This window comes from Sciurus carolinensis, chromosome 16 (assembly GCF_902686445.1).
Source record: "Sciurus carolinensis chromosome 16, mSciCar1.2, whole genome shotgun sequence".
Taxonomy (NCBI): domain Eukaryota; kingdom Metazoa; phylum Chordata; class Mammalia; order Rodentia; family Sciuridae; genus Sciurus; species Sciurus carolinensis.
Window position 1 is genome coordinate 9,409,020 of NC_062228.1, and position 23,882 is coordinate 9,432,901.

Sequence of the window (23,882 nt, forward strand, 5' to 3'; positions counted from 1 at the left end):
AATAGAAGTCTTACTGTGAAGACTTACTGTGAAGCTGTGGTGGTACAAAGCCATGGATGAATTAATTGAATAGTTGAAAATAACTATTTAAGTCCATTTATTTTATTTTATTTTAAATTTTTTTTTTAGTTGTCAATGAATCTTTTATTTTGTTTACTTATATGTGGTGCTGAGGATCAAACCCAGGGCCTTGCACATGCCAGGCAAGTGCTCTACCACCGAGCCACAACCCCAGCCCCCATAAGCCCATTTATTTTTGATACCTGAAAATTTAGAACTCATAACTTGAGAATTAATAGATGATTTTCATTTTTAAAAAATCCAGCAGCATTAAACATGGGAAGGCATATGTAAGAACAGATGGCTATAAATGAGGGAAATAGATAAGATATAACAAGGTGTAAGATTTAATATGTCAATACATCAGGAACTGAAGTTCCATGGGGACTAAGATGTATTTGGATTAGATTTCAGTAAGCAGAAATACATCAGGCCAGAAGTTAGAAAACAAATGTCCTAATTCTACCTCCCCAGTCCTCATCATTTTGAAACTTGGGCTATAATCATGCTCTAAGGAAAGCCTGTCACTGTAAGGTCCCCCTCAGCAGGAAGCATCCCGGTGAATCCCATCCACCATCACTCCTAATAATAATGACTGCATTTCTATGTATATGATCTTCTGACTCCTCCTTCCGTGGAGGGTGTGATCGTAATTAACTAGACTGTTCACTCCATGAGTTAACATGAATATCCAGTAAATAAGTGAGAATGAAAGCCAAGTACTTTCATCTCAAGATACGTGTGCAAGGAAAGATTCATGCATGCTTTCTATGAAGAGGCATTGGTGCAAGTCATAGCCATTCAGTTTAATATTAGAAGTAAGTAGTGCCAGAAATATATATATATATATATATGAGTAGTTGGATAAAATCGTGTATGTGTACATTTAGTATTTACATCTCATACATAGATTTTATATATGCATGTGGATATTGGCGTTCCTACCTTCTAAACTAATTGGAGAACCAGAGGGAACAAGTTATCAGCAGTCTAACCTAACCCTGGGATGAATACTGAAATAATAGAAAGTCCAATTAATTGAATGACTGAAACAGATCTAAAATATATATATTTCCAGAAGGGAAATTAGATTAAAATTAAGATACATAGATCAGTAATTTGCCTCAGAGGTCAAAGGTAGAATGAATTCTGTTTAGGAGCCCCGGCTGCTGAGTCCCATTCAGGCTCTGCTAGTAGGTGGCTATTTGGGTTACTGTGTGACTAAGCAAGTTAGTATTTTCTTTGCTAAATTTCTGTAACCCCTATGTGCTGTGCAAGGCTTCTGTGAAATTCTGGTGTGAAGTACCTCGTACCTACCATTGTTGGGCTAGGAGCAACTTGGTCAGCTGCAGCTGCCATGGCTTGGCTGGTGTTTTGTGGTGGTCACTAAAGCCCAGTCCCGTAGAACTACTTTTCCTGATAAGGAAGAGGCTTGCCTATGGTGGACAAAATCCTCAAATGATGGATTGCTTTCCCCCCAGAAAGTTCTCAACCATATTATACGGTTTCATGCAGACTCTGCAATGGCAATTAATCCAGGGAAGAGAAAAATAAAGAACAGAAGAATTAATCAGCACAGGGCCAGAATTTGAAGAAAGGAAGCAATATCTTTACCCAAAGTGCTATAGCAACCAAGGTAGCTACAATGCCCAAGGTATGATGGGGGAAAGTGAAGATTTAAAAGTGAAACAAGCACCCCATAATTTTGAAACTGAACCCCCACTCAGCAAAACCTGGCATGGTTCAAACCCAACCTTTTGGATCTAATTGCAGAGGCTTTTAGGAAAGTGTGCAGTTATGCTAAGTCATGCAGAACTTGCTCATATTAAAAGCAGCACAAGAAAAATATCTGCACCCTCCTCCCCCCAAAAAAAACCCTACCAGAGACTAATGCAAACCCCAAATCCTCAAGAAGGGAGATGACCAGCAGGGCCTGGAATATGCTACAAAGAACTGAAAGGGGAAGGTTAGCACAGATCCCAGCTCTGCCGTGGGTAGAAACTGTGAATGTCAGACCCAGAGCTAATCCATCAGATGCTGAGAGTTCAAAGTCATCAGGAGGTCTGAAACAGGGACCTTCCATATAGACAAAAGGACCACATATGTTATCTGAAGACGATGCTGTGCTCAGACTGGAAGTTACTTGGCTTCCTTAGAAATGCCCAACAGTGGCGGTGCCCAGCAAGAATATATTGTGTGTACAATTGTGTGTTTCCATGAGCTAATCCTTCAAAGTGGTCAATGCTTTGTTATTATCTTAAAAACCGTTTCTCCTTGAGTGAGTGATCTGAGTCTTTCCCAGGTAGCATTATTTCTAAGTGACAGGGGAGGCCCATTGTCATTTCCCCTGACCCTGACTTGTTAGGCGGAATCTCACCCAGCATTTCACCTTGACAGCTCATGGAGCATGTGGTTCTCAGCTCGTTGGTGGGAGATGCTGCTTCTCTCTAGCTGGCAGCCCTTCAACATGCAAGCGGTGGACGTGGAGTAACTGATTATAAAACTCTGCCAAGAAAGCAATCTATCAAGGTGTCTTGCGCTTTCCTCTGTGCCCACAGACCCGGTTTCCCCATTTCTGTATGGGTGTTCACATCTCTCTATGCTTTCCCAGGTGCGCTCTGACAGGAACCGTGTCCCACCTTCTTTTCACAGTGGTGTCGGCAAGGCCAGTGTGTAAAGTTTGGGGAGCTCGGGCCCCGGCCCATCCATGGCCAGTGGTCCACCTGGTCGAAGTGGTCAGAATGTTCCAGAACTTGTGGTGGAGGAGTCAAGTATCAGGAGAGACACTGCAATAACCCCAAGTAAGGCTTTCGCAGAAAGTCAGCCTCTGAAAGGCATTAACCTTCAGCCTGTGACACGTGCATTTTCTTCCCTCTGGTTAATAACAATCAACCAGGGTTTTAGTTTGCAGAGAGAGGCAGGGTGGGCAGAAACCAAACCACAGGCAAGAACTTATTCCATGCATGAACATAACAGTCAGGCACCAGTCATAGCCCAAGTTACTTTCTTAACCTAAACTGGGCTCTGCAGTCATACAGTCAGGTGCCTGAGAGATTGTAGAGTACAGAAGCTCAGTTGGTAGAATGTGTGTGTCTCAAGCTGTGAATTGGAGAAAATGTGCTTATTTTTGCTTTGTAGGAACATATGCCAACACAGGTCAACTGTTCTGCCTGATTCTCAAAAGAAACAACCACCGAAAAGTGTTGTGTGTGAAGTTTTCCCATTTTTAAATTATTGACAGCAAATTCAATTGTCTTTGAAAACAAAAAAGCCTCTGTGAAAACAGTTAAATCACATATGGATTGAAATTGGTCCATGGTCCCTGTGGACACTCTGGTTGAGTCATACTGGAGTCTGAATTGCCATCCATACTCTGTGACAATGCCGATGTACTGGCTACTGTCATATACGCTAAGTCACGTGTCAGATAGGTATTTCCTGTTGCACGTGTTCTAGAAAGAGCCTCGGCTTTGGAGATAGAGGGACTTGGGGTCATGTATCTGCTACCTCTTAATGGTATGACTTTGGGAAATTCACTGAAACCCTGAGCTTGGGTTTTTGTGTGGAATGGAGCTGTATTTAAGACACTCCTGTGATATTCTAGGGAGGATTAGAAATGGTGTCTAGAGAGTGCCTGTATCATAGGGAACATCCAGTGGGCGCTCAGCTGCAGGTTCTGGGGACTGTGTGGTTTTCATTGCCCTCACCCCAAGTTTACCAGAATAAAAGGGGAGAGGCGGAGGCATCACTGATAGTCATGGACCTGGAGAATGCTATGGAGTCAGAAGAATGTAATGGGACCTTGAAAATAGCGCAGGTGATTTCACAATACAGCCTGAGTGATGGAAGAACACAGGGCTTAAGAATACCGACGCTGGAGCCCCTGGGTTTGCATGCTGGCCCTTGCCACTGCTAGCTGTGTGGCCACCCACAACAGGCTCCCTCTGTTCCCAGAGTCCTAATTTATGAGAATAGGATAATGATAGCACCTACAACAGCTAATAGTTGTAAAATGTTTGCAGAGGGGACTGGCATGTCTTAAGTATTGCATAAATGGTAAATTTGAGAATTAAATAATGAAACTAGAGTAGAAGGAAACTTTGAAAGAGACAAAGGGTACTTCATCTGAGTCAGCAAGCTGAGCTGGATAAACAATGGGTTTTCTTGTTTGTTTGGGTATTTTTGTTTGTCTCCCTGCCCCTCCCCCAAATATAAGGACCAGTTTGGAGTTAACTTGACCATGATTTGTCAAGCACTCCTTGGGATATCTCAGGTTAACCTGGGGTTTTTCAACTTCACTATTGACATGAAGCGCTGGAAAGTTCTTCTGTGGGGTTTGCCCTATGCATCGCAGGATAGTTAGCAGCAGCTTTGCCATCGTCCTACCTGGTACTAGTAGGGTAGCTTTCCAACTCCCCACCTTCAAGTTGTGACAAATGAAAATGATGCCAAGCATTGCCAAATGTCTTATGGGGGCCAGAATCATCTTCCATTGAGAGCCAACGGGGTCTCATCAGACCCAGTCACTGGGAGGAAGGCTTTGATGCACTTATAACTCATACCAGATGATTAAAACCACCCATCTGATACTTTGAATGCAGCCCATGTCTTGGATAGAACTGCTAAAATCTTTGTATTACTTTACATTTTTGAAGCATATTTCATGGATCTGGTTTTTATACATCACAAAATTTTACAATCTCGGTATTTTCCCAAGAAAGAAATAGATGACCCAGTTTAATAGCTCTGCTGGTAAAGTGCATGAATGACACCCCTGAGATTTAAATTAAAACCTTTCTCATCTCTATGGGATGAAGAACTCTCATTATAATACAGAATCACTTGTGGAAACACCATACTGTAATTTCAGAGATGCCTAATAAAAGAATTAATCTCTGAAGTATTTCCACTCAGCGCAGTTTCGTCATGTTGAACAAGATGAAGGGTAGTGTTTACTTGAACTCTGCATGAAGTCGCAAATAAAACAAGTAGAGGATAGGTGATCCCAGGACAATTGAATTAATTGTTCCATCTCTGCTCCTAATTTGCTTTGTTGAAGTGAAGCTTTTTTTTTTTTTTTTCTGTTTTTCTGTTTTTATTTTTCTGATTGCAAGTTGCTGGTTCCTTTCTTGCTTCAGTTTCAGCATTGGGTTCTGTGCACATCAGTTAGCTGAACCCTTTTCCATTTTCTCATCTGAGAAGCAATGTGGGCTCTATTTCATCTAGAGCCCACATACTTTTCCCAGTACATATTTTATTTCATAAAACAGATCATTCCTGCTTGTGTTATGGATTTATCAAATTTTTGAGGTTTCATAGAGTAAAACATTATCTAATCCTGGAACAGCCATTACCAGCACCTGTGGACACCTCTGTTCTCTATGTCTGTACCGAGGGGTTTTAATTGGTCCAAACCCTGGTTTCTGTGTCTCACAAAAATACTTCTTTAGACATTTGTTCCCACTCTGGTTGGAGGTGACACATAAATTGAAAGCAGTTATTTTATGGATGACAGCTGGATAGGGGAGGCAGAGGATGCTGGTCACAGCAGCAGCCCCAACCCGGGCACCATGATGTAAATGGCAGTCAGACCAGTCTTAACCCTTTGACATTGTTTTCTGGTTGCAAAACACTAAGAGAGACCAGGAGAGATCTATATACTTCTCAAGAAAATTAGCAGTGACATTCTAAGGCATTCTAGAACTTTCCTGAAGCATGAGTCTCTGGAGAAAGAATTATCTACCAGCTACTCTAACACTAATAGGCAAATGGAGAGCAGAGGTAGACCATGTCTGCAGAACAATAATTGAATGGATTCTGTGGTCCATTTTCCAACCAGCAATTCCCAGGTTTAATGATCAGAGCCCCCAGCGTCCTTGAAAAATACACACTGACCTCCTTTAAAAGCACAGGTCATACATTCTTATTGAAAGTTTGTGGAGGGACCCGGGAATCCATGGGTGTGAGCATGTGTACGTGTATATATACATACTTATGTATATATGTCTATTTAATGGAGCTCCCCAAGTGACCCTGAGGGTAATCCAGCCAACCATCCGTATGGCCACCAGCAGTCAGGACGAGCTGCGCAGAAGCAAATGTTAGTAATCCAACATAAAGGCAGAATCAGATGCTTGGACTTTTGTATTATGTTTCTCTTTTTTGTTTTTAATCATAAAGAGCTTACTACACTGAAGGATTTTATGGTAGATTTTTTTTCTCTTAATTTGTCCTCAAAAGCTACTCAAAAATATATCTGAGTTGGGAGATTAACAGAAAAGCTCAAATTCATGTCAGTCATTACCTTTGATGACTTGACCCAACCATAATGACAAATGAAACACACATATATAAAATCCAGATAGCAAAATACCCAGTGCAGCGTATGAAGTATTTAAAAACATATCATTTATTTGTGCTAACTTTACCCTCAAATTCGGGTACTGAATCAGTTGTCAAAACTGCTCCCATTTTACAGATGAGGGGTTTCAATAAAATTGCCTAAAGCCAAGTTGGGAAGAGGCAGAATATTCAAATCCAGGACTGTCTCCATGTAAGAAGCTGGCTCCCTGACCACTGCACTACCCTTCCTCTCTCCCTCTTCCCACGTAGGGCCCCTACTGCCTAACTCAGTTAAACTTGGGCAGGGTTGAATAGAGTCCTGGGCAGAGAGTGAAGGCCCAAGGCTGGGCTCTGCTCTGCCTCCTCTAGCTGTGTGGCTTTCATCATTCACCAAGTTTTCTCAGTTTAGTCAGCCATTTTTCCTTTCGTCTAGGAAACGAGGGGAAAGCTGCTTGAGTTTGGAGGTATTTTCCATGTTACAAGTTCTGTGAGTTGCAAGAGTAAGACGTTGAGGTGCTCTTTCCCTTCGTTACACAGGATCAATCCAAAAGCGGGTTATTTGTTGAATTTCAGGCGGAAAGTCTTACCCTGAGAAATTTGCTTGCAATACGCCTTGTGAAGACAACTGGGAATATTGAAGTTATGATGAAGCCCTTTCAGGCTTTCTAGATGCTTTTTAGAAGATAATTTAAGGAGTCTTTAGGGGTTTGATCTAGCACGGTCTCTGATGCATGTTTTAAGTAGTTTCTCCGGAATGTTTTGAAATAGCAGAAACATCTCATTCTGGCAATGTGACCTTTCCTGTTTCTGTTGAGTCCACTTAGCAGGCAGTTAGGGGAGAGCTTGATAAAATGCTGGCTCAAATCCAGAGGTGTTTTATAGCATGCTCGTGCTTCCCAGGGAGACCAGGAATTTTAATCACATCAATTTATTAATCTGGAGCTCCCTTTCATGTTACACGTTGACATTGAATTTTGATGCACAGTGATCCACAGTCAAGCTTCAGTCTTTGCAGAAAGCTGTGCAAAGGGGGTAATGAGAAGAAGGAACTGCTCTGTGCACAGTAGACTGGATGGGTGGTTAGTAGTAGTTGTCAGTGTGGTGCTGATGGTGTTTGTCTTACTGTCTCTGGTTTTTGTAGCTCCGAGTCTGCCAACTGAGATCTTAAAGAGCTTGCCCTTCGGAAATGATCATTTGTGTCCTCATGGGGTTCCCGACTCTGGAAACCCATTCCCCACTGTACTTGGCAGGAAAATAGGAGACTCCCTGCAAAGTTAGGAAATGGTTCTGTGCATGAGAACAAAGCAATATTTTCCCTCAGAGCTCAGGATCAATCCAAATCCTGAGGACCGACAACTGGATGGGAGGTCATGGCAAACAGGATTTTCTGTGCCTTCTCCCTAGGGTCCTGCCCCTCTCTGCGAAGATGCATGGAAAAGCTTAGGAAGATGGGAAATGGGAGAAGCTGGAGGTGAGGATGGGCTCCTGTCAGGCCCCTGGGTGCCAGTTCAAGGGCACTGTGCAATTGGCACGTGAGCACACAGCATGTTATTAAGCTGGTGGGTGTGTCTACAGATTTCCCTGACAGGAGGAGTCTTTCAGAAAGATGTTCCTTGGCCATTTGTGTTTCTTCTCTTGAGAAATGTCTGCTAAGGTTTTTGCTCATGAATTGATTGGATTATTGGTTGGTTAGTTATTTGTTGTGTTTTGAGCTCTTTATATATTCTGAATATTAATTCTCTGTCCAGAGAGTAGCTGGCAAATATTTTCTCCCATTCCATAGGCTGTCTCTTCATGCTCTTAATTTCTTCCTTTGCTGTGCAGAAGTTTTTTAATTCCATGCCATCCCACTTATTGATTCTTGATTTTATTTCTTGAGTTTTAGGGGTCTTGTTAAAGAAGTTCATGTCTTCACCTATATGTTGAGTGTTGACTTTATGTTTTCTTCTAGTAGTGGCAAAGTTTCTGACCTAATTCCTAGGTCTTTGATCCACTTTGGGTTGACTTTCGTGCAGGATGAGGGATAGGTCGGGAAGGGAGGTCCAGGGAACAAGATTGATCAGATTATGTACATGCCTGCACAAATGTCACAATCCCACTATTATGGATAATTACAAGGCACCAATAAAAATCATTAAAAAATTATTCTTTCATCAGTCACTAAAGAAATTGCCAGGACATAAAAACCAAATCGGAGATGGCAAATAAGTTTGATTTTATGTCCCAATGCCAATTTAATGAGGAATAGATGCCGAAGGCTACGCTGAGAAAGATTTTGAACCCAGGCCAAGGCCAAGTTTCTGCAAAAAGAAGAGAGAGAGAAAAAAAGAATGCCTAGATTGGTTAATTATGTCTGCAGTGGATGCAGAGGGCTGTGGCAAGTCATATCCACATAGTCCCCTTCCTGTAATAAACTGTGTACAGCTGAATACACTGTGACAGTGCTCAGATTGTTGCTTCCCTTATGATTGCATGTGCCTGATGACGAGGCCTTCGATGGCTAGCATTAACGTTCTGAATTCTGTTTTTAGGCCTCAGTATGGTGGCAAGTTCTGTCCCGGCTCTAACCGGGCTTATCAGCTGTGCAACACCGAGCCTTGTCACCAGAGCAGCCTGGATTTCCGAGCCCAGCAGTGCGCAGAGTATAACAGCAAACCTTTCCGTGGATGGTTCTACCAGTGGAAACCCTACACCAAAGTGGAAGGTAATTCAGCCTCTGGGACACTCATAAACGTCTCCCTGAGAAGGAACAACTCAGAAGAAACCGCTGCCTCTGTAACAGAGCTTCGCTGTTCACCTTTCCCTCCCCAGACTCGTCCTGGTTCCGTTTCTGTTCACTTTCATACGTTTGGTTTATTTTTCCACATTTTTTTTTTCACAAGACACTCCTTGTCTCCCAGATCTGTAAGCAAGAAGGATCCATGTGTTTGGTTATGTTTCCAAACTTAATTTTGACATTTCAGCAATTTTGTCTCCCAGGGATCGTAATTGAAATTGGTATGAGTTGTCCAGACCCAAAACTCGTGAAACCATATATACCCCACAGAGACATCATCCTCAGTAACTGACAAGTCCAATGATTTCAAGCCCAGGAAGCCCTATTTATAAAGAGCATTTGTGCACGTGGGCACCTCCCTCCTCAAAAAAATGTGAATAAAAATGACCTCGGTACTAAGTTCTTAGTACCTATTATAACTTAAAGTTACTGGCTTGTGTTTTGCTTTTTAAATCGACTTGTTTTTATTTTGGCTAAAGACCACAGCATTTATTTTAGCTGCAATGTGAGAATTTAATGTGCTTTCTGTTACCTCAGCAGGATTAAACTGTTACTATTCTCCTTATTTTCTTTCCGCTTTTGTATCCACTTGACTTATCCAAACTCACCCATGTTCCCTTGAGAAAAGATACACGTGAATCCCAAATGCACATGTGTAGAGGGGTGTGGAAGGGGAAGAAACTCAATTTTCTAACAATTGAAGTGTTCTTGTGCAAAAGCTCCAGATGAGCCTATATTAATTGCATCAAGGAAATCACTGTTATTAGAGCCATCAGTATAACAAGTAGAGCCTCCAAATCCAAAAGGAGAAGGGTGCATCTCTGTGGAGTACCATCCTGGCCATTTCAGGACCATCGACCGGGTTCTGGGTCGTGACTGTCCAAAAGCACAGCTATGGTCACACAGGAACATTCTGAAAGCTGTCTTAAGAGGAACTAATGAAGGACTTGGGGAACTTGGGGGACATTGCCATAGAAAAGAGACTAGTTATAGTCCAGACTTTGGAGGACGACTGAATAGAAAAGGTTTTAGATTTGTCTGAAACTCTTGCAGAGAACACCATTCAAGGGCTACGCTCTCTTGGAATCTCATGAGTTTCTCAGACCTCCCTTGCCAGTCCCTCCAAAGTATTGTCCTTCATTCCATTCTCTCCGACACCTTCACCCTGCCTTATTTTTTCATAGCCCTTATCAGGACCTGGATGTATTCTTTTGAACCCAGTCAATTTGTTATCTTTCTCCCCTTGAGAATCTAGGCTGCACAAAGACTAAGGCTCGGTCCATCTTGAGCATGCTTGTCTCTTCAGGGTCTATGACTTCAGAAATGAATGAACCAATATCTCCCGTCCCAGATGGGAGTGCATCTGTCCCCTTTATGAGGAGGAAGCTCTCCATCACTAGAGGCATCCTGCTGGGAAGGATGCTATGCAGCCAGGTCAAGCACTTGAGTGGACAGAACAGTTGAAGTTGGTCCCAGTTAGGGATTTGAAGATTTGTTCGCATACTCTCTTGTCCCTGTGTTTCTTACCTATGGTCCTTTCCCCGGGGCTCTGCATCCTTCTCTGCACTTCCCTCTGTTCTTTGCTTTGGCTTCTTGGATATCCCTTGGTCTTTTCCACATTGCAACTTCCTTCAAATACCATGTTTGAGAAATCTGTTCTGTTACTGTCTTTTAAATGACTTCTATGTCAAATACATGAAAAGTTAGACAGATAAATTTTATAACTTAAAAGATACTTTTTTGGGAGGACAGCATCAAATTAATAAGCTTCTGCAGCAAAGGAAATGATAAAGACCATGAAGAGAGAGCCTGCAGAATGGGAGAAAATCTCTGCCACTACTCTCCTGATAGAGGGTTAATATCCAGAATATACAAAGAACTCAAAAAGCTTAACACCAAGAAAACAAATAATCCATCAAGTTATGAACAAAAGAAAAAAAAAACACAAATATATGAAAAAGTGTTCAACATCTCTAGCAATCAGGAAAATGCAAATTGAAATTATTCTGTGATTTCATCTCATTCCAGTTAGAATGACTCTTGGGTTTCAATGTCCTTTTACTAATCTGATTGCAGTTTTCACTAAATAGGGCACATGCAATCTCACTTATTCTCTCTGCAGAGGTTTACTGAGCTCTTTTTGCGTAGGAGGTGATCTGGAAGTTGCATATGAGAATATGTGGAATTAAGTGCCCATAGCCTTTGGATCTCATTTCCCAGTGAAGGGAGACAGATTAAGGGCATCTGGTCTCTCCCTCTTCTTATACTTATATCAGAAAAGACTGACTGACTTGAAGGTCTGTGGCATTGCTGCCATTGAAGAAGAGCACAGGAAGACTTTAATTGTAGACAGCCTTTGTTCTACAGTGGTGACCTCCCCCCACCCTTCTTTCTTTCTGTTTCTAATGGATCAGTTCACAGACTTTCCCAGGAATCTGTGCTGGAAAAAGTGAGCTTTCTGGAATATGTTAAAACTTGGGAATGATAGAAAAAAGAGGGATGTGTGTCGTCCAACTTCCTAATCTCGTGTGCAGAAATTAGGAGGCATTAAAATAAAGCTGATATTTTTCAAAAATCGTAGTTGAGAAACTTCATCCACCCACGCATCTACATATTTCGACCACGATAATTTAATTTCTTTCACATCAACTTTTGACTTTGTCTTTTATTGGGGGGTTTGATGAATCATGACTGTTTGCAAACTGTTTACACATTTGTTGTAAAACTGTTGTTAGGGATGTCACTCCGTGTCGCCTACATAAGGTCCCCTGTGAGCGACGTCATCTGGAATTCCCCGCCAAGGAGAGCACTTTCTGTTTGAGAAGTTGACATAGTAACTCCTTTCTGATATGGTAACATGAGAACCATTAATATAATATCTTTTTCTGTTACCTGTGGTCCCAGAAACTTCTGAGGGCCTTCGCGGCCAGCTAGGGATCCATTTCCACCTTCAGCATTCTTTATTTTTCCTTTTTCCTCTTCATGATATGATTTTGCTCTATATGTTTTCTGAACATTGACAGTGTGCTTTTTTTATGACATGCCTAAAACTTTTCCTCTTAACAGATGGAATAAATATCTAAAGTAGTCCGGTCCTAAATCAAGATAATCAAACCAGGGCCTGACCTGTTACATAAAATTAATTTCACTGGACACAGCAACACCACTTCACTTATGGCTGAGCACAGGGTTCAAGAAGCCTAGACTACTCACTATCCAAGAGGCTAGCTACATGACTCACCAGTCTTGTACATGGTGACTGTCACCATGGTTGGTTAAATGGTCATTTTTGTGGTGGCTGCGGTGCTGGGGATCAAACCTAGGACCTCACATGTTGCTAGGCAAGCACTCTACCACTGAGCTCCAGCCCCAGCCCCTGGATTGTTAGGTGGGGTTCATATTTTTAAAAGCCACATGCACGTGTGGGTCCAGAGATACACACGCATGGAACTTCGTCACATCGTCCATGTTGATCACGATCGTTTGCTGAGTAAATCTAATTGATCTTTTAGTGGTCAGAGCATTTTCCTTGCAATTTTCCCTTGACCCTGTCCACTCTCATCTCTTTGCTTCTAGAGGAAGATCGATGTAAACTGTACTGCAAGGCGGAGAACTTTGAATTTTTTTTTGCCATGTCCGGCAAGGTGAAAGATGGGACTCCTTGTTCCCCCCACAAAAGCGACGTCTGTATTGATGGGATTTGTGAAGTAAGAGAACATTCCTGCTTTGGGGGTGTGGTCATGCCGTGTTTCCTCGTAGTAAGTTTCCACCGTCAGGAGTGTGGTCAGTCGGGATGTGAAAGCCATCTCTACATTCCTGGCTCACTTTCTGCATGACCCCCATCCAGTTATTTCAGTTTCTCTTTGACTCCATTTCCCCCTGTGTGGAATACCCTACTTTCCATAGTGAAGTTAAAAAAAAGAGCAACGTAAGTAATACTGAACGTCTGCCTTTTTCTAAGTACATTCACTGCATTGTTAGAACCTCAAAATATCTCTGTTGAAATAGCGCTGTCTCTTCTCCTTTCTTGCTGGGTGCTCACTCACTCCCCCATTTCAGTTTGGTTGTGAGCTCTTTGATCCTCTAAGGGTGTGTGTAGGCGTAGATATGCTCCAGCATTTTGATTGTTTGATCACAGAACTGGCCCGAAGTTCTTACCTGGTGTTTATAGGTGACTTTATCCCACTTTCGCAGATGTAGAGTCTCAGCTTAGTCGTGCAACCTGTTCTGTTACATATATAATAATGGTGGAGAAAAGATTTGAGCCCCAACCAAACTTGAAAGTGGACTTTACATCGGGTGCTGCGCTACCTCCGTAACCATCTATAAACACAGAAAACTCGTGCCTCCTAGTTATTCTTAGTCACTGATGTTTCTGATTTCTTATTTTTCTCTTTTATTTTAGCCAGTGGGATGTGATCATGAACTTGGCTCTAAAGCTGTTTTGGATGCATGTGGTGTTTGCAAAGGTGATAATTCGACTTGCAAGTTTTACAAAGGCCTGTACCTCAACCAGCACAAAGCAAACGGTAAGAGATGCTGCTCTGCCTCTTCCAAGGCTGGTGTAGCATGTGTGCAGCTGACTGGGTTTGAGTCAGGCTAACGGTAGCAGCCTTTGTCACTCCTGCAGGAACAAGGGAGAGTAGATGCCTTTTAGGGGGAGGGGGATTTGTCAGCATAGCACATCTCAGAAATGCTTTGAAGGAATGCCTTCTGACTCTGCAATGTGCCAACTGTCTGTCATAAGCCCCACAAGAAACTTAGAAAGTTAGCTGACCTGGGCTGTCCGTGGTACACGAACGTTCCAAGTAGTTATCTAAACATCTTGAGTAAAACCAAACCTTCGATCCCTATTTTCTGAGGCTCACTGTTGAGGGTACATGGCCAGGTTTCTTCTGGCTAGATGAAGAAGAACAAGGAGGGTTTTTGAGTGTTGTGGCCTTCGTTGGTGTGTCAGTCAGCTTTCTGTCTCTGTGACCAAAATACAAGACAAGAACAACTCAGAGGAGGAAAAGTTTATTTTGGCTCACAGTTTCAGAGGTTCAGTCCTTGGCTGGCCAACCCCATTGCTCTGGGTTCAAGATGAGGCAAAGCATCCTGGTGGAAGGGTGTAGGGGAGGAAAGCAGCTCAGGACATGGTGAGCAAGAAGCAGAGAGACCTCTGCTTTCCAGGGACAAAATATAAATCCCAAAGGCACATCTCCAGTGACTTACTTCTCCAGCAACACCCTACCAGCCTATAGTTAGTACCCTGTTCATTTATATCAGTGGTCTGGGAAGCAGGAGAACGTGTCTCTCAACTATAGACACCTGCTTGGTGAAACACTGGGAGAGTCAAATACATTTTCTTCTAACGTTTCTACAACTTGAAAAATGAGTTAATTATTCATTTTTACTTTGTGGAATGGGAGCAAATATCAGTTAATGATTCAAAAACTCTGCTGTATAAAAATGGGCGCCCCTCATCTTAAGTGCTTCTGGTTGCCTTTCTGCAGTGCACAATGTAGAATGCAGAAATGTTCTATTCTTTCCTTTAGAATATTATCCAGTGGTCATCATCCCAGCTGGGGCCCGAAGCATCGAAATCCAGGAGCTGCAGGTTTCTTCCAGTTATCTTGCCGTTCGAAGCCTCAGTCAAAAGTATTACCTCACAGGGGGCTGGAGCATTGACTGGCCAGGGGACTTCTCCTTTGCTGGGACCACATTCGAATACCAGCGCTCCTTAAACCACCCAGAACAACTGTATGCACCAGGACCCACCAATGAGACGCTGGTCTTTGAAGTAAGCCCCTTCTGCTGATTCAGTTCTCAGTGCTTCTAGGTACATTTATAGCAAAGACTCCAATTTGAGCTAGCTCCAAGGACTCCAATCCTTGTGTTTCAAATTTATTTCCTAATAGGCTAACTTTCAAAGTTTAATGAGGAGCTGGATATGGTGGTGCATGCCTGGAATCTCAGTGACTCTGGAGGCTGAGGCAAGTTCAAGGCCAGCCTCAGCAATTTAGCAAGAACCTGTCTGAAGAATTTTTGAAGAGGGGTGGGGGTGCTGGGGATGTGGCTCAGTGGAAAAGCACACAATCTCTACTATTATTTAAAAAAATAAAAATAAAAAGTACAAAGAGGAAATGCCAGTTAACGATTCCATTTTGGGGACGAGAACAGAAGTCAGTGGACTTCCAGAAAAATGTGTTGATTTTCACATTTTATATGCCAGACTTTCACCATCATGCTTGGCTTTCCTGAACTCTAAGGAGTACAGCGGGAATACTTGGTAAATTATTCCCCTTGGTCTGTGTCTGTCATGTGGATGGTCCATTGTAGTTATCCAAGACCCAGGTCAGCTAACCTGGGAGGAGCAGTTATCTAATAGAGAAAAATGCTTGCTTGAGTGTCCACAGTTTGTCATGCTAAACTATCATAATTATGTAGGTCACGATTTCCCCAGAAATAAGAAAAGATGAATACATTAATGGGTAATAATGACGGTAATGAACCCAGCCAACATGTCTGCAAATAACTGCAAGATGATTATATGTACGTTTTATGTAGTCTTCATCATGTCTCTGAGGTTACTTTTTTTCCCATTGGTAAAATGGGACTGATGGTTTGCTCCCTCAGGCACGTGATTTGTTTCAGCGTGTATAGAAATGATACTTGCATATTCTGAACACTTAGGAAACAGGCATTTATGTTCATCATTTTGAGCTTCAATTTCTTGTTGAAAAATGGGGGTGGAAAATGTAGTGATTCAGTCAGTTACTGCAACAAAATACCTGTGATAATCAACTTGTAAAGAGAAAAAGGTTTACTTTGGCTTGTCCATCATCGGCTGGCCCCATTACTTTTGGGCCTGTGGTGATGCAGCACATCATGGTGGGCATGCATGGTAGAGATGCTCACCTCAGAGCCCCCAGGAGGTGGAAGAGAGAGAAAGAAGAGGGCCCTGGGTCCTAATATCCCATTTGGGGCATGCTCACAAATGACTGCAAGACTTGTAGCTAGGTCCCACCTCTTAGTTTCTACCACCTCCCAATAGCATGGGCTGGGGCCAAGCCTGTACCCTGGACCTTGGGGAGACACTTATCCAAACCATAGCACTTACCTCATGGATTTGTCAGAAAAATATGGGATCAAATGTGAAAAAAGGCTAAAAGACTTACTCTCACAGCTAGGAAAAAACAGAGGTGAACCAAAGTCCAAATCTTTCCCATCTAAGAGTTTGAAATCTACACTCAGTCTGGCCACACTGCTCTTCTCAAGGAAAGGAAGGATTTGATCAATGCAGCATTATGACTGGAATTGCTAAGGCTGTAAGTTACTGCGTCCTCTTGTATTTCAGCATCATGCTAATCAGTGCCATGCAGTAGTTATTGAATCGCCATTTTGCAGATGAGAAAACCAAGCCTTAAAGAGATCATGATACATTTAAGTGGCAGGACTCAGGTTTGAACTAAAGTCTTTCTGACTCTGTTGCCATGACATTATTTTATATCAAAGACACTGGAATGGCTCAGCCACCTGGCTTAATAAGATTTTTCTCAACATGAAATTGCTATGGATGTTCCCTGGTGGGTACATAAACCAAAAAGTAGGAAATAGAGTGAGGGATAGACAGAGTACTGTTTGGAAATGCATTCTGCCCAGATCTGAATTCACAACACAGTGAGAACATGACAGTGTATCTTGACCAACTCAGACATACGACTTGATCTAAATGCTGAATATTAAGAGGATTGCTATCAGGAGTTTGTTTGATGGTTTTTGCTTAAAATTTTCTCTTTCTCCTTTGTGATTTGGGTATGGTAATTTATTCAGGTAGCAATATTTGCATTATTGTGTTCTTTGTCCTGAGGAAAGTGTCTCGGTACTCACTTCCATGGGGCTTATAGCCTGCTGTGTCCCAAAGGTCACAGCGCATTTTGTTGGGATATATAATTAGTAAAGCAATTTTCAGAGACAGATTCTCTCTGTCTAAACAAAGGCACCAATGTCTCTTCCATGCGCCATGGGACTGGATAATTCTTTGAACAAATAATACCATGTGACTGTGACATTGATGGTGGGTTCTTACAGTTCTTGACAGTTTGGTGAGTAAAGCAGTGAAAACAAGTTTCTTAACCTATATGTTGGGGTTTGGGTTCTATGTATGTTAAGTTCTTTGGGGGGAATTTAGATGACATCTTGGAGTGTCTCCAATGGATTCTTAGATTTACTAGAACGTTAAAAAGCAGAAAAGTGAAAATACTCATGCAATAGTCACTAAGTCACTCTGTGTCCCATGTCCTGGGCTTCTGCTGTGTCCCACATTGATAGTAAACTGGATATATAATTGTAGATGAAAGAGGAAAAAAAGCCAGGTGCTGTGGTGCAATCCCAGAGTCTTGGGAGACTGAGGCAGGAGAATTACAAGTTCGAAGCCGGGCTCAGCAACTTAGTAAGGCCCTAATGAACTTAATGAGACCCTGTCTCAAATAAAAGAACTAAAAATGGACTGGGGATGTGACTCAGTGGTTAAATATCCCTGGATCAATTATCCAGTGCCAAAAGAAAAAAAAGAAAACCCACTAGAAAAACTAAACCTTCCTGCTATCATGAGACTTAGAGTACTAGGAAGTACAGTATAGTGTTACAAAAGTAAGTACATAAATGGACACAGGGTTATAGGTGGCAGTATGTTCTGTGGAAGAAAGTAAGGGAAAAGGAAATGGAGATCACCTCTGGATTAGATAGCTGGTGGAGAAAGGTTATCTAGGATGAAACTTTAAAAGAAGAGTAAACCAGACGGAGCACAGGATATTCCAGTGGAGGGTACAGCAATTATAACCCCACGTTGAGAGTTAACTTACTGTTTTAGAACTTTAAAAATGTCCCATGTAGCTGGAGTGTCTGGAGAGAGTCCTGGGGTGGGGGTGGGTGGGAGGGGAGCCACAGAGGACATTTGAATCCGTGGTGAGCAGTTTGCATTTTGTGCTAAGAAGATCAGGGTCTCACCGAAGTGAGGGTTTTCAAAACCCACACTGGCTACTCTGTAGGTAGGTGACTGGAGGGGGCACCAAGGGAGTTGGGAACAGAAAAAATGGATTCTTCTAGAATTCCAAGTAAGAAGTGCACGAAGCTGAAACTCAGAAGGTGACTATGAACACAGAGGAAGTGGATCTGTTTGTCGAATATTGTGAATTGAGAGAACGTCGATGGGAAGGTCTCTAGGGATGCATGGGAGGTGGGCTCAGGGAAGGGATGAGGGGAGGTCTCGGGCTTCTTCCTAGAGACTTTGGTGGGAGCTTTTACCATTCCCTGCATCTGCCTGGAGGATGCCTGCTGCGGGGTTGGGGAGGGGAGTTCCGTTTTGACCACCCTCTATTCCACGAGTATCTTTGAGATTGAAGAGTGGCTGGCAACAGAAAGTCCTGCATGCGTTTGCAGCGCATCCGAAGCAGCCTTGGAAGGGACGTGTAAATGGTTCCTGAAAACACCTAATGTTACTCGGTCATGTATCATTTGTTAACTGAGCAGAGCACTTAGGTTTCAGTTTTCTTTGATAAGCTGCCTCCTGGGAGTAGCCAAATAATTGCTGTGCCAAGAATAGGCCTTGCAAGGAGATGGTTGAACCCTGAACCCTGGTTGGCTGCACCAGTGAAGGGGAGCACACGCCTGGCGTGGCAGGCGTGCTCACGCCGGGTGGGACCCTCTCGGGCGTGGTGGGATTTCGCACACAGAGGTGTGTCTCCCAGCACCCTGGCCTTTCACCGTTCTTCCTCCCCTGTACCTGCACCTGCGCAGACAGTGGAGCCAGGTCTGGGTCTTCTTCCTACTCCTGCTCCAGCTGCACCTATTTCCTTCTAGATTTTTTTTTTTTTTTTTTTTTTTTTTTGCTGTGCTGGGGATTGAACACAGGGCCTTGTGCTTGCAAGACACACACTCTACCAACTGAGCTATCTCCCCAGCCCCCTTCTAGATTTTTAAGGTGTTTAAAATCGATGTCTGCGTCCCGTCCTCCAAAGCCGTGCAAAGTCAGTTTGCAGTGTGCTTGTCAAGCATTCCGTTGATCTCCAGAGGCAACCTCAGAGACCTGCTGAGTGTCCGTTCCACACTCACGAGACCCGGCGGTCTGCTCTTCAGATTTCAAAACCCCTGCCTCTCCTACAACGTCAAGGCGGCCACTTGATGGTGCCAAGAGAAGGATCGTTCTCCAAAGTAGCGATAGAGTAGCCTTAAGCATTTACCTTGGAAACTGAGTAGAAGACAAATGACAAAAAAATAAAATAAAATAAAATGAAAATCCATATGTAACTTTAGATTCAAAGATTAGGAGCACGCTGACCCCACCCCTAACCCTGAGCAGCTAATATAAGTCCCGCAAGTGGCTTTATCTCTGTGCTGCTCAATGTTCACCTTCGTGAATGGGCCAAATAACACAAGTTACACTTGCTGGATTTTTAAATCGCTTTTAAGAAAAATGTTTGGCCCCAGCCGATGTTGGAGTTTGCAGACGCAGCCGTGGACGGTGACCGTGAGTTGACGTCCCTGTGGTCCTCTGGACTTCCTGTGGCTTCAGCCTGTGTGGCAGAAGATCCCTCAAGATTTCTCCACACTAACTAGAGGCTGTCACCGGGAGGGGTGCTCTTCTGTCCCTCTCGGCTGTCCATTTGACAGGGAGAAAGCAGGAATTCCAAATCCTATCGGACAAAGGTCGGGGAAAGGTGGAGCTCAAGAAGGAATCTGATCCTTGAAATTGCACTTTAATTAAACCAAAGGCATAAGATTTGATTCCCCAGTTAGTGTTCTAGGTATTTTTCAATCTTTTTTTCTTGGAGGGAGGGCTTCCCCCACTCTCTTTATCAAGCTCTGCACAGCAAACTTCTTTCCCTTCTGAGAAGTACATTCAGCCTGAAAGGCATCAGTGGCAGATGCCGGGTTGTGCCAAGAGGCCTTTGATCCATCACTAAGCAAATGTATCCAGACTGCGTTCTGGGGCTGGGGACAAAAAGAAATGCGACTCAGGAAGCGGGGCGAGGTGCCTCTCCCGGCTTCTGCCACAGGCAATCAGAACAGAGTGCAGATCACTCCTGCTGAGGAACAGGCTTTTTGCTACTTCATGACAAGCAAGCCTTTTTTTTTTTTTTATTGTTGTTTCTCTCTCTGGTTTTGTTCATCACCACAAAACCCTTCCCGGGCTTCACAGCTCTGTTGGTAATTTAAGTTTCGCTGTTAAAACATATATTCTCTGCAGAAAAACCACAACAAAGAATAAGAGGAGAAATGATGGAGAGTGACAGGCAGAGACTGAGCTCCTTACTTTTATCTTTAAAACCTGAAATGTCCCCTCGTTGCCTGTCCCCTTGTCCCCTTGTTGTTGACCAAATGTAACAACTGACATGTTGTCCCTGGGCAGATACCGGCTTCCGGTTGAGCCTCTGTGGGTCTTGTTGAAAGCTCAACTCCAAGTCTCGTTCAGCTGCACACTTAGCCTTGACAAAAACTAAACCTTTGAGTTGGGTACAAGATTCCATCCCCAGCCCTTTTTACTTTTTCTTTAGAGACAAGGTCTCACTAAGTTGCTAAGGGCCTCCCTGAATTGCTAAGGCTGGCCTTAAACCTGTGATCCTCCTGCCTCAGCCTCCCAAACCACTGGAATTACAGGCATGTGCCACTGCACCTGGCTCAAATATATATATATTTTTACTACACATAAATGCAATAAGAACTAGCTAGAATAATATCCATAAGAATACAAAATTTTAGTTTCGCCATGGTGGAGTAAGGTCACATCTGCTCGGCTATTGTTTTCCAAAGTCTTTTATGTACTCATTCAGATTCAATGAAAGCTTAAATTAATGTCCTTGAAATGGGAGCTGTCAGAAAACTATGTGGGTAGAAACCTGCATGATTAATTAGACATGCCTTATTTGTATTTTTAAAGGATTTATGGTTTCATTCAAAAGTCACAAGTGTATTTGAAGGTTAAAAAAAAATCAACTCCAGTACCCCCACATTATGTCTATTTTATCTTTTAAAAGAATTTGGGTTAATATCTTTAATATTTAAATTATACTTTATTATTCTCAGGAGAACATCAAATTTCTGGTCAGTTTTAATCATATGCTTATATCTTTCCAAAGTTGATAGAGCAGTTACTTTAGAAACTTAAAAGGAAAATAAGTAATGAATAACAATTTTGCAAAACTAGACTGTATCTTGATATCCAAGTGACCCATGACTTTATTCTTTAAAGGAAGTTAAATAAAGTTCATATGCCTCTCTCCATACAGCAACTATCAATTGAACCAAAATGAATACTTCGGGAGCCAAAAATACGTTCGCTCCAATATAAAAATGTTGAATATGTTTTACAATCCTGTGGGACGCTGAAATCAGAGTGTGGGAACCTACCAAAGTGGAAAATGCTGTTCCATCCACAGAAAGTATAAGTCTACAAACAAAGGCACTTTCTCTTTGGCCACTTAAAATTGCTGCATATTCACTAAGTTCTCATTATAGTGTAAAATTCAGCACAAGGGTGTGTTTGCCAAGACAAACAAGGGTTCCACTGTGAGGGTCAGGCTCTTCTTTCTGACTCACGTGGGTGGCAGCATATCCTCCCAGTATCTTAGCTAATTCCTATCTCCGACCATCTCAAGACATATTGATTTAGTTATTACGGGGAAAGAAATTTTTTTCTCTTTGTTCCTCTTGACATCTGATTTAAAAAAAAAATGAAAGAGATGTTGAGAAATCATTTGACACCCAACCCTGTGCTAGATAAGAAGCACCAATGGTTAAGACACAAATCCTGGCAGTCAAACTTTATGGTCTCAAGTCTGAAGAGTGTTCAGAGAATGCCTTGGTACCTGGCCCTATTCTTTTGGGGTTAGACAGGAACATGTAGTTCATGCTGTGACTCACTGTCCCTCTGTGACTTTGGAGGAATCACTTAGAGTACCTGGGTCTTGAGTTTTTCATTGGGAAGTGACTTCGTCAGGATGACCAGATGCCTTATGCCGTGTCCCACAGCACCTGGTACCAGCAACCCTGTGTTATCGGAGGATGACTTCTTTGTAGATTCAACAACTGACATGGTATCTAGAACATTATGGAACACACTCACACAGTGAATGACACCCAATGATAAAATTTATCCACGCAAAGTGTAAGACCTTGCCAGGTGTAGTGACGCACACCTGTCGTCCCAGCGGCTCAGGAGGCTGAGGCAGGAGGATTGCAAGTTCAACACCAGCCTCAGCAACTTTGACCCTGCCTCTAAATAAACCATAAAAAAGGGGCTGGGGATGTAGCTCAGTGGTTAAAAGCTCCTGTTCCATTCCTGAAACCAAAAAAAGAAAAAAGAAAAAAGTGAAAACCTTCTTTCAAATTGAAAAATCTTACTTTGAGGCTAGAAAAATAACTCAATGAAAGAAGAACTTCTGTCCTGAAAGTTGGGAGCCAGGAGAGCAGATCTTCTGTCCTCTGAAGACCCCTAGACATCTGTAGTATAAAACCACTGTGTTTGATCATCTTGTAGGACTGGCCTCAGAGCCACGCCGTCTACAGTTAAGTACAGTGAAGAGCATTTTTAAAGTGATGAAATTTGATCCCCTAAAATGCATTTGAGGAATCAGTGTGCTTCCTGAAGTACTCGGCTTGCTGGGTCGGTGTGAATGATTTACCCATAGGAAGCTGCCGACCAACTGGTTCACAGAAGGCTCACCTCAGCCCGAGAGGAGGTTTTGCCTTCCCAGAATGGTGGGCTCCAGATCTTTGCGCATACGCCTGGTGTTTTCCGTGCAGAGCAGAGTAATGCAATCCTGGGAGTAATTGACTGCTGTCAGGTAACCCCAGGACACAAGGGCATGGCCTGACACCAAATAAAAGTTGTCTTCTGCTTCTGGTTATTTTTATATGTCAAAACTGTACAGGATGTCTAAGCTCAAGGTTTAAATTAAATGGAAAACAGACTTTCACTTTTATCACTAAGTCCTGAGCCAGTCCAACTTTAAAATGCAGTCTCTATTAGAGACAGTCATTCTCCTTGGGCTCTGATGGATTCAACATTGGCAGCAGGTGGATGTCAGTTTAAACAGTGCCGACCTCACTGATTTCCTCGGTGGCCAAGGGACGTTCCTTAGGGTAATCAAGGATTTGTCTGATTGTTTTAGGCCTTGAAATTTTTAGGCATTATTTAAGTCTGTCAATCACACTTCTATTTTGAAAATGTACGCACGCATATGTATATGTATATATATTTCTTCATTGCCCAGGGAAAAAGCTAGTCACAGACACACATGCTCCAGCAGAAGAAGAAATAAACCTTAATCTGGCAACTGTATGCTTTCTGAGATCACTATAGATACAGTTTTTATAAACTAGATAACTTCCATCTATTTCAACTTATTCTCTACAACCTAAGTCTGGCATGAAGATTAAAAAATAATACCTAATTGAACTTATATACTTGTTGGTCATCTGAAGGATTAAAAGTGAGCTTTTATTTTGATAGTGTCTAGGACATTATGCATCAGTAGTCCCCGTATTATGTTTGTTTTATTGGGTTTGGGAACAAAAATATGTGTGTTAGTTCCGAACTCCCTCCCCCAAGCCTAGCGTAGTGTGTATTGGGGAAATGTGGTACAAGAATGAAAGTTTCAAGTGATGGAAGTGTGACTACTAAGAACCAGAGTTGAAATTTACACAGCTCAGTTGCAAACCC

At 42.6% G+C, this 23,882-nt stretch overlaps 1 protein-coding gene across 4 annotated transcripts in view; it reads left to right on the forward strand.

The window, feature by feature from the left end:
* Adamts18 (ADAM metallopeptidase with thrombospondin type 1 motif 18) overlaps positions 1–23,882 on the forward strand; it is a 130,885-nt gene that overhangs the window by 80,576 nt on the left and 26,427 nt on the right. For 2 of the 4 annotated variants that reach the window (XM_047529949.1, XM_047529947.1), the window contains 5 exons: positions 2,713–2,861; positions 8,934–9,106; positions 12,755–12,885; positions 13,584–13,707; positions 14,716–14,960. In XM_047529949.1, coding sequence (XP_047385905.1) covers positions 2,713–2,861; positions 8,934–9,106; positions 12,755–12,885; positions 13,584–13,707; positions 14,716–14,960 — 822 coding nt within the window. Of the gene's footprint in view, positions 1–2,712; positions 2,862–8,933; positions 9,107–12,754; positions 12,937–13,583; positions 13,708–14,715; positions 14,961–23,882 lie in introns of all 4 variants that reach the window. The other 2 variants (XM_047529945.1, XM_047529948.1) reach the window with 1 other exon arrangement.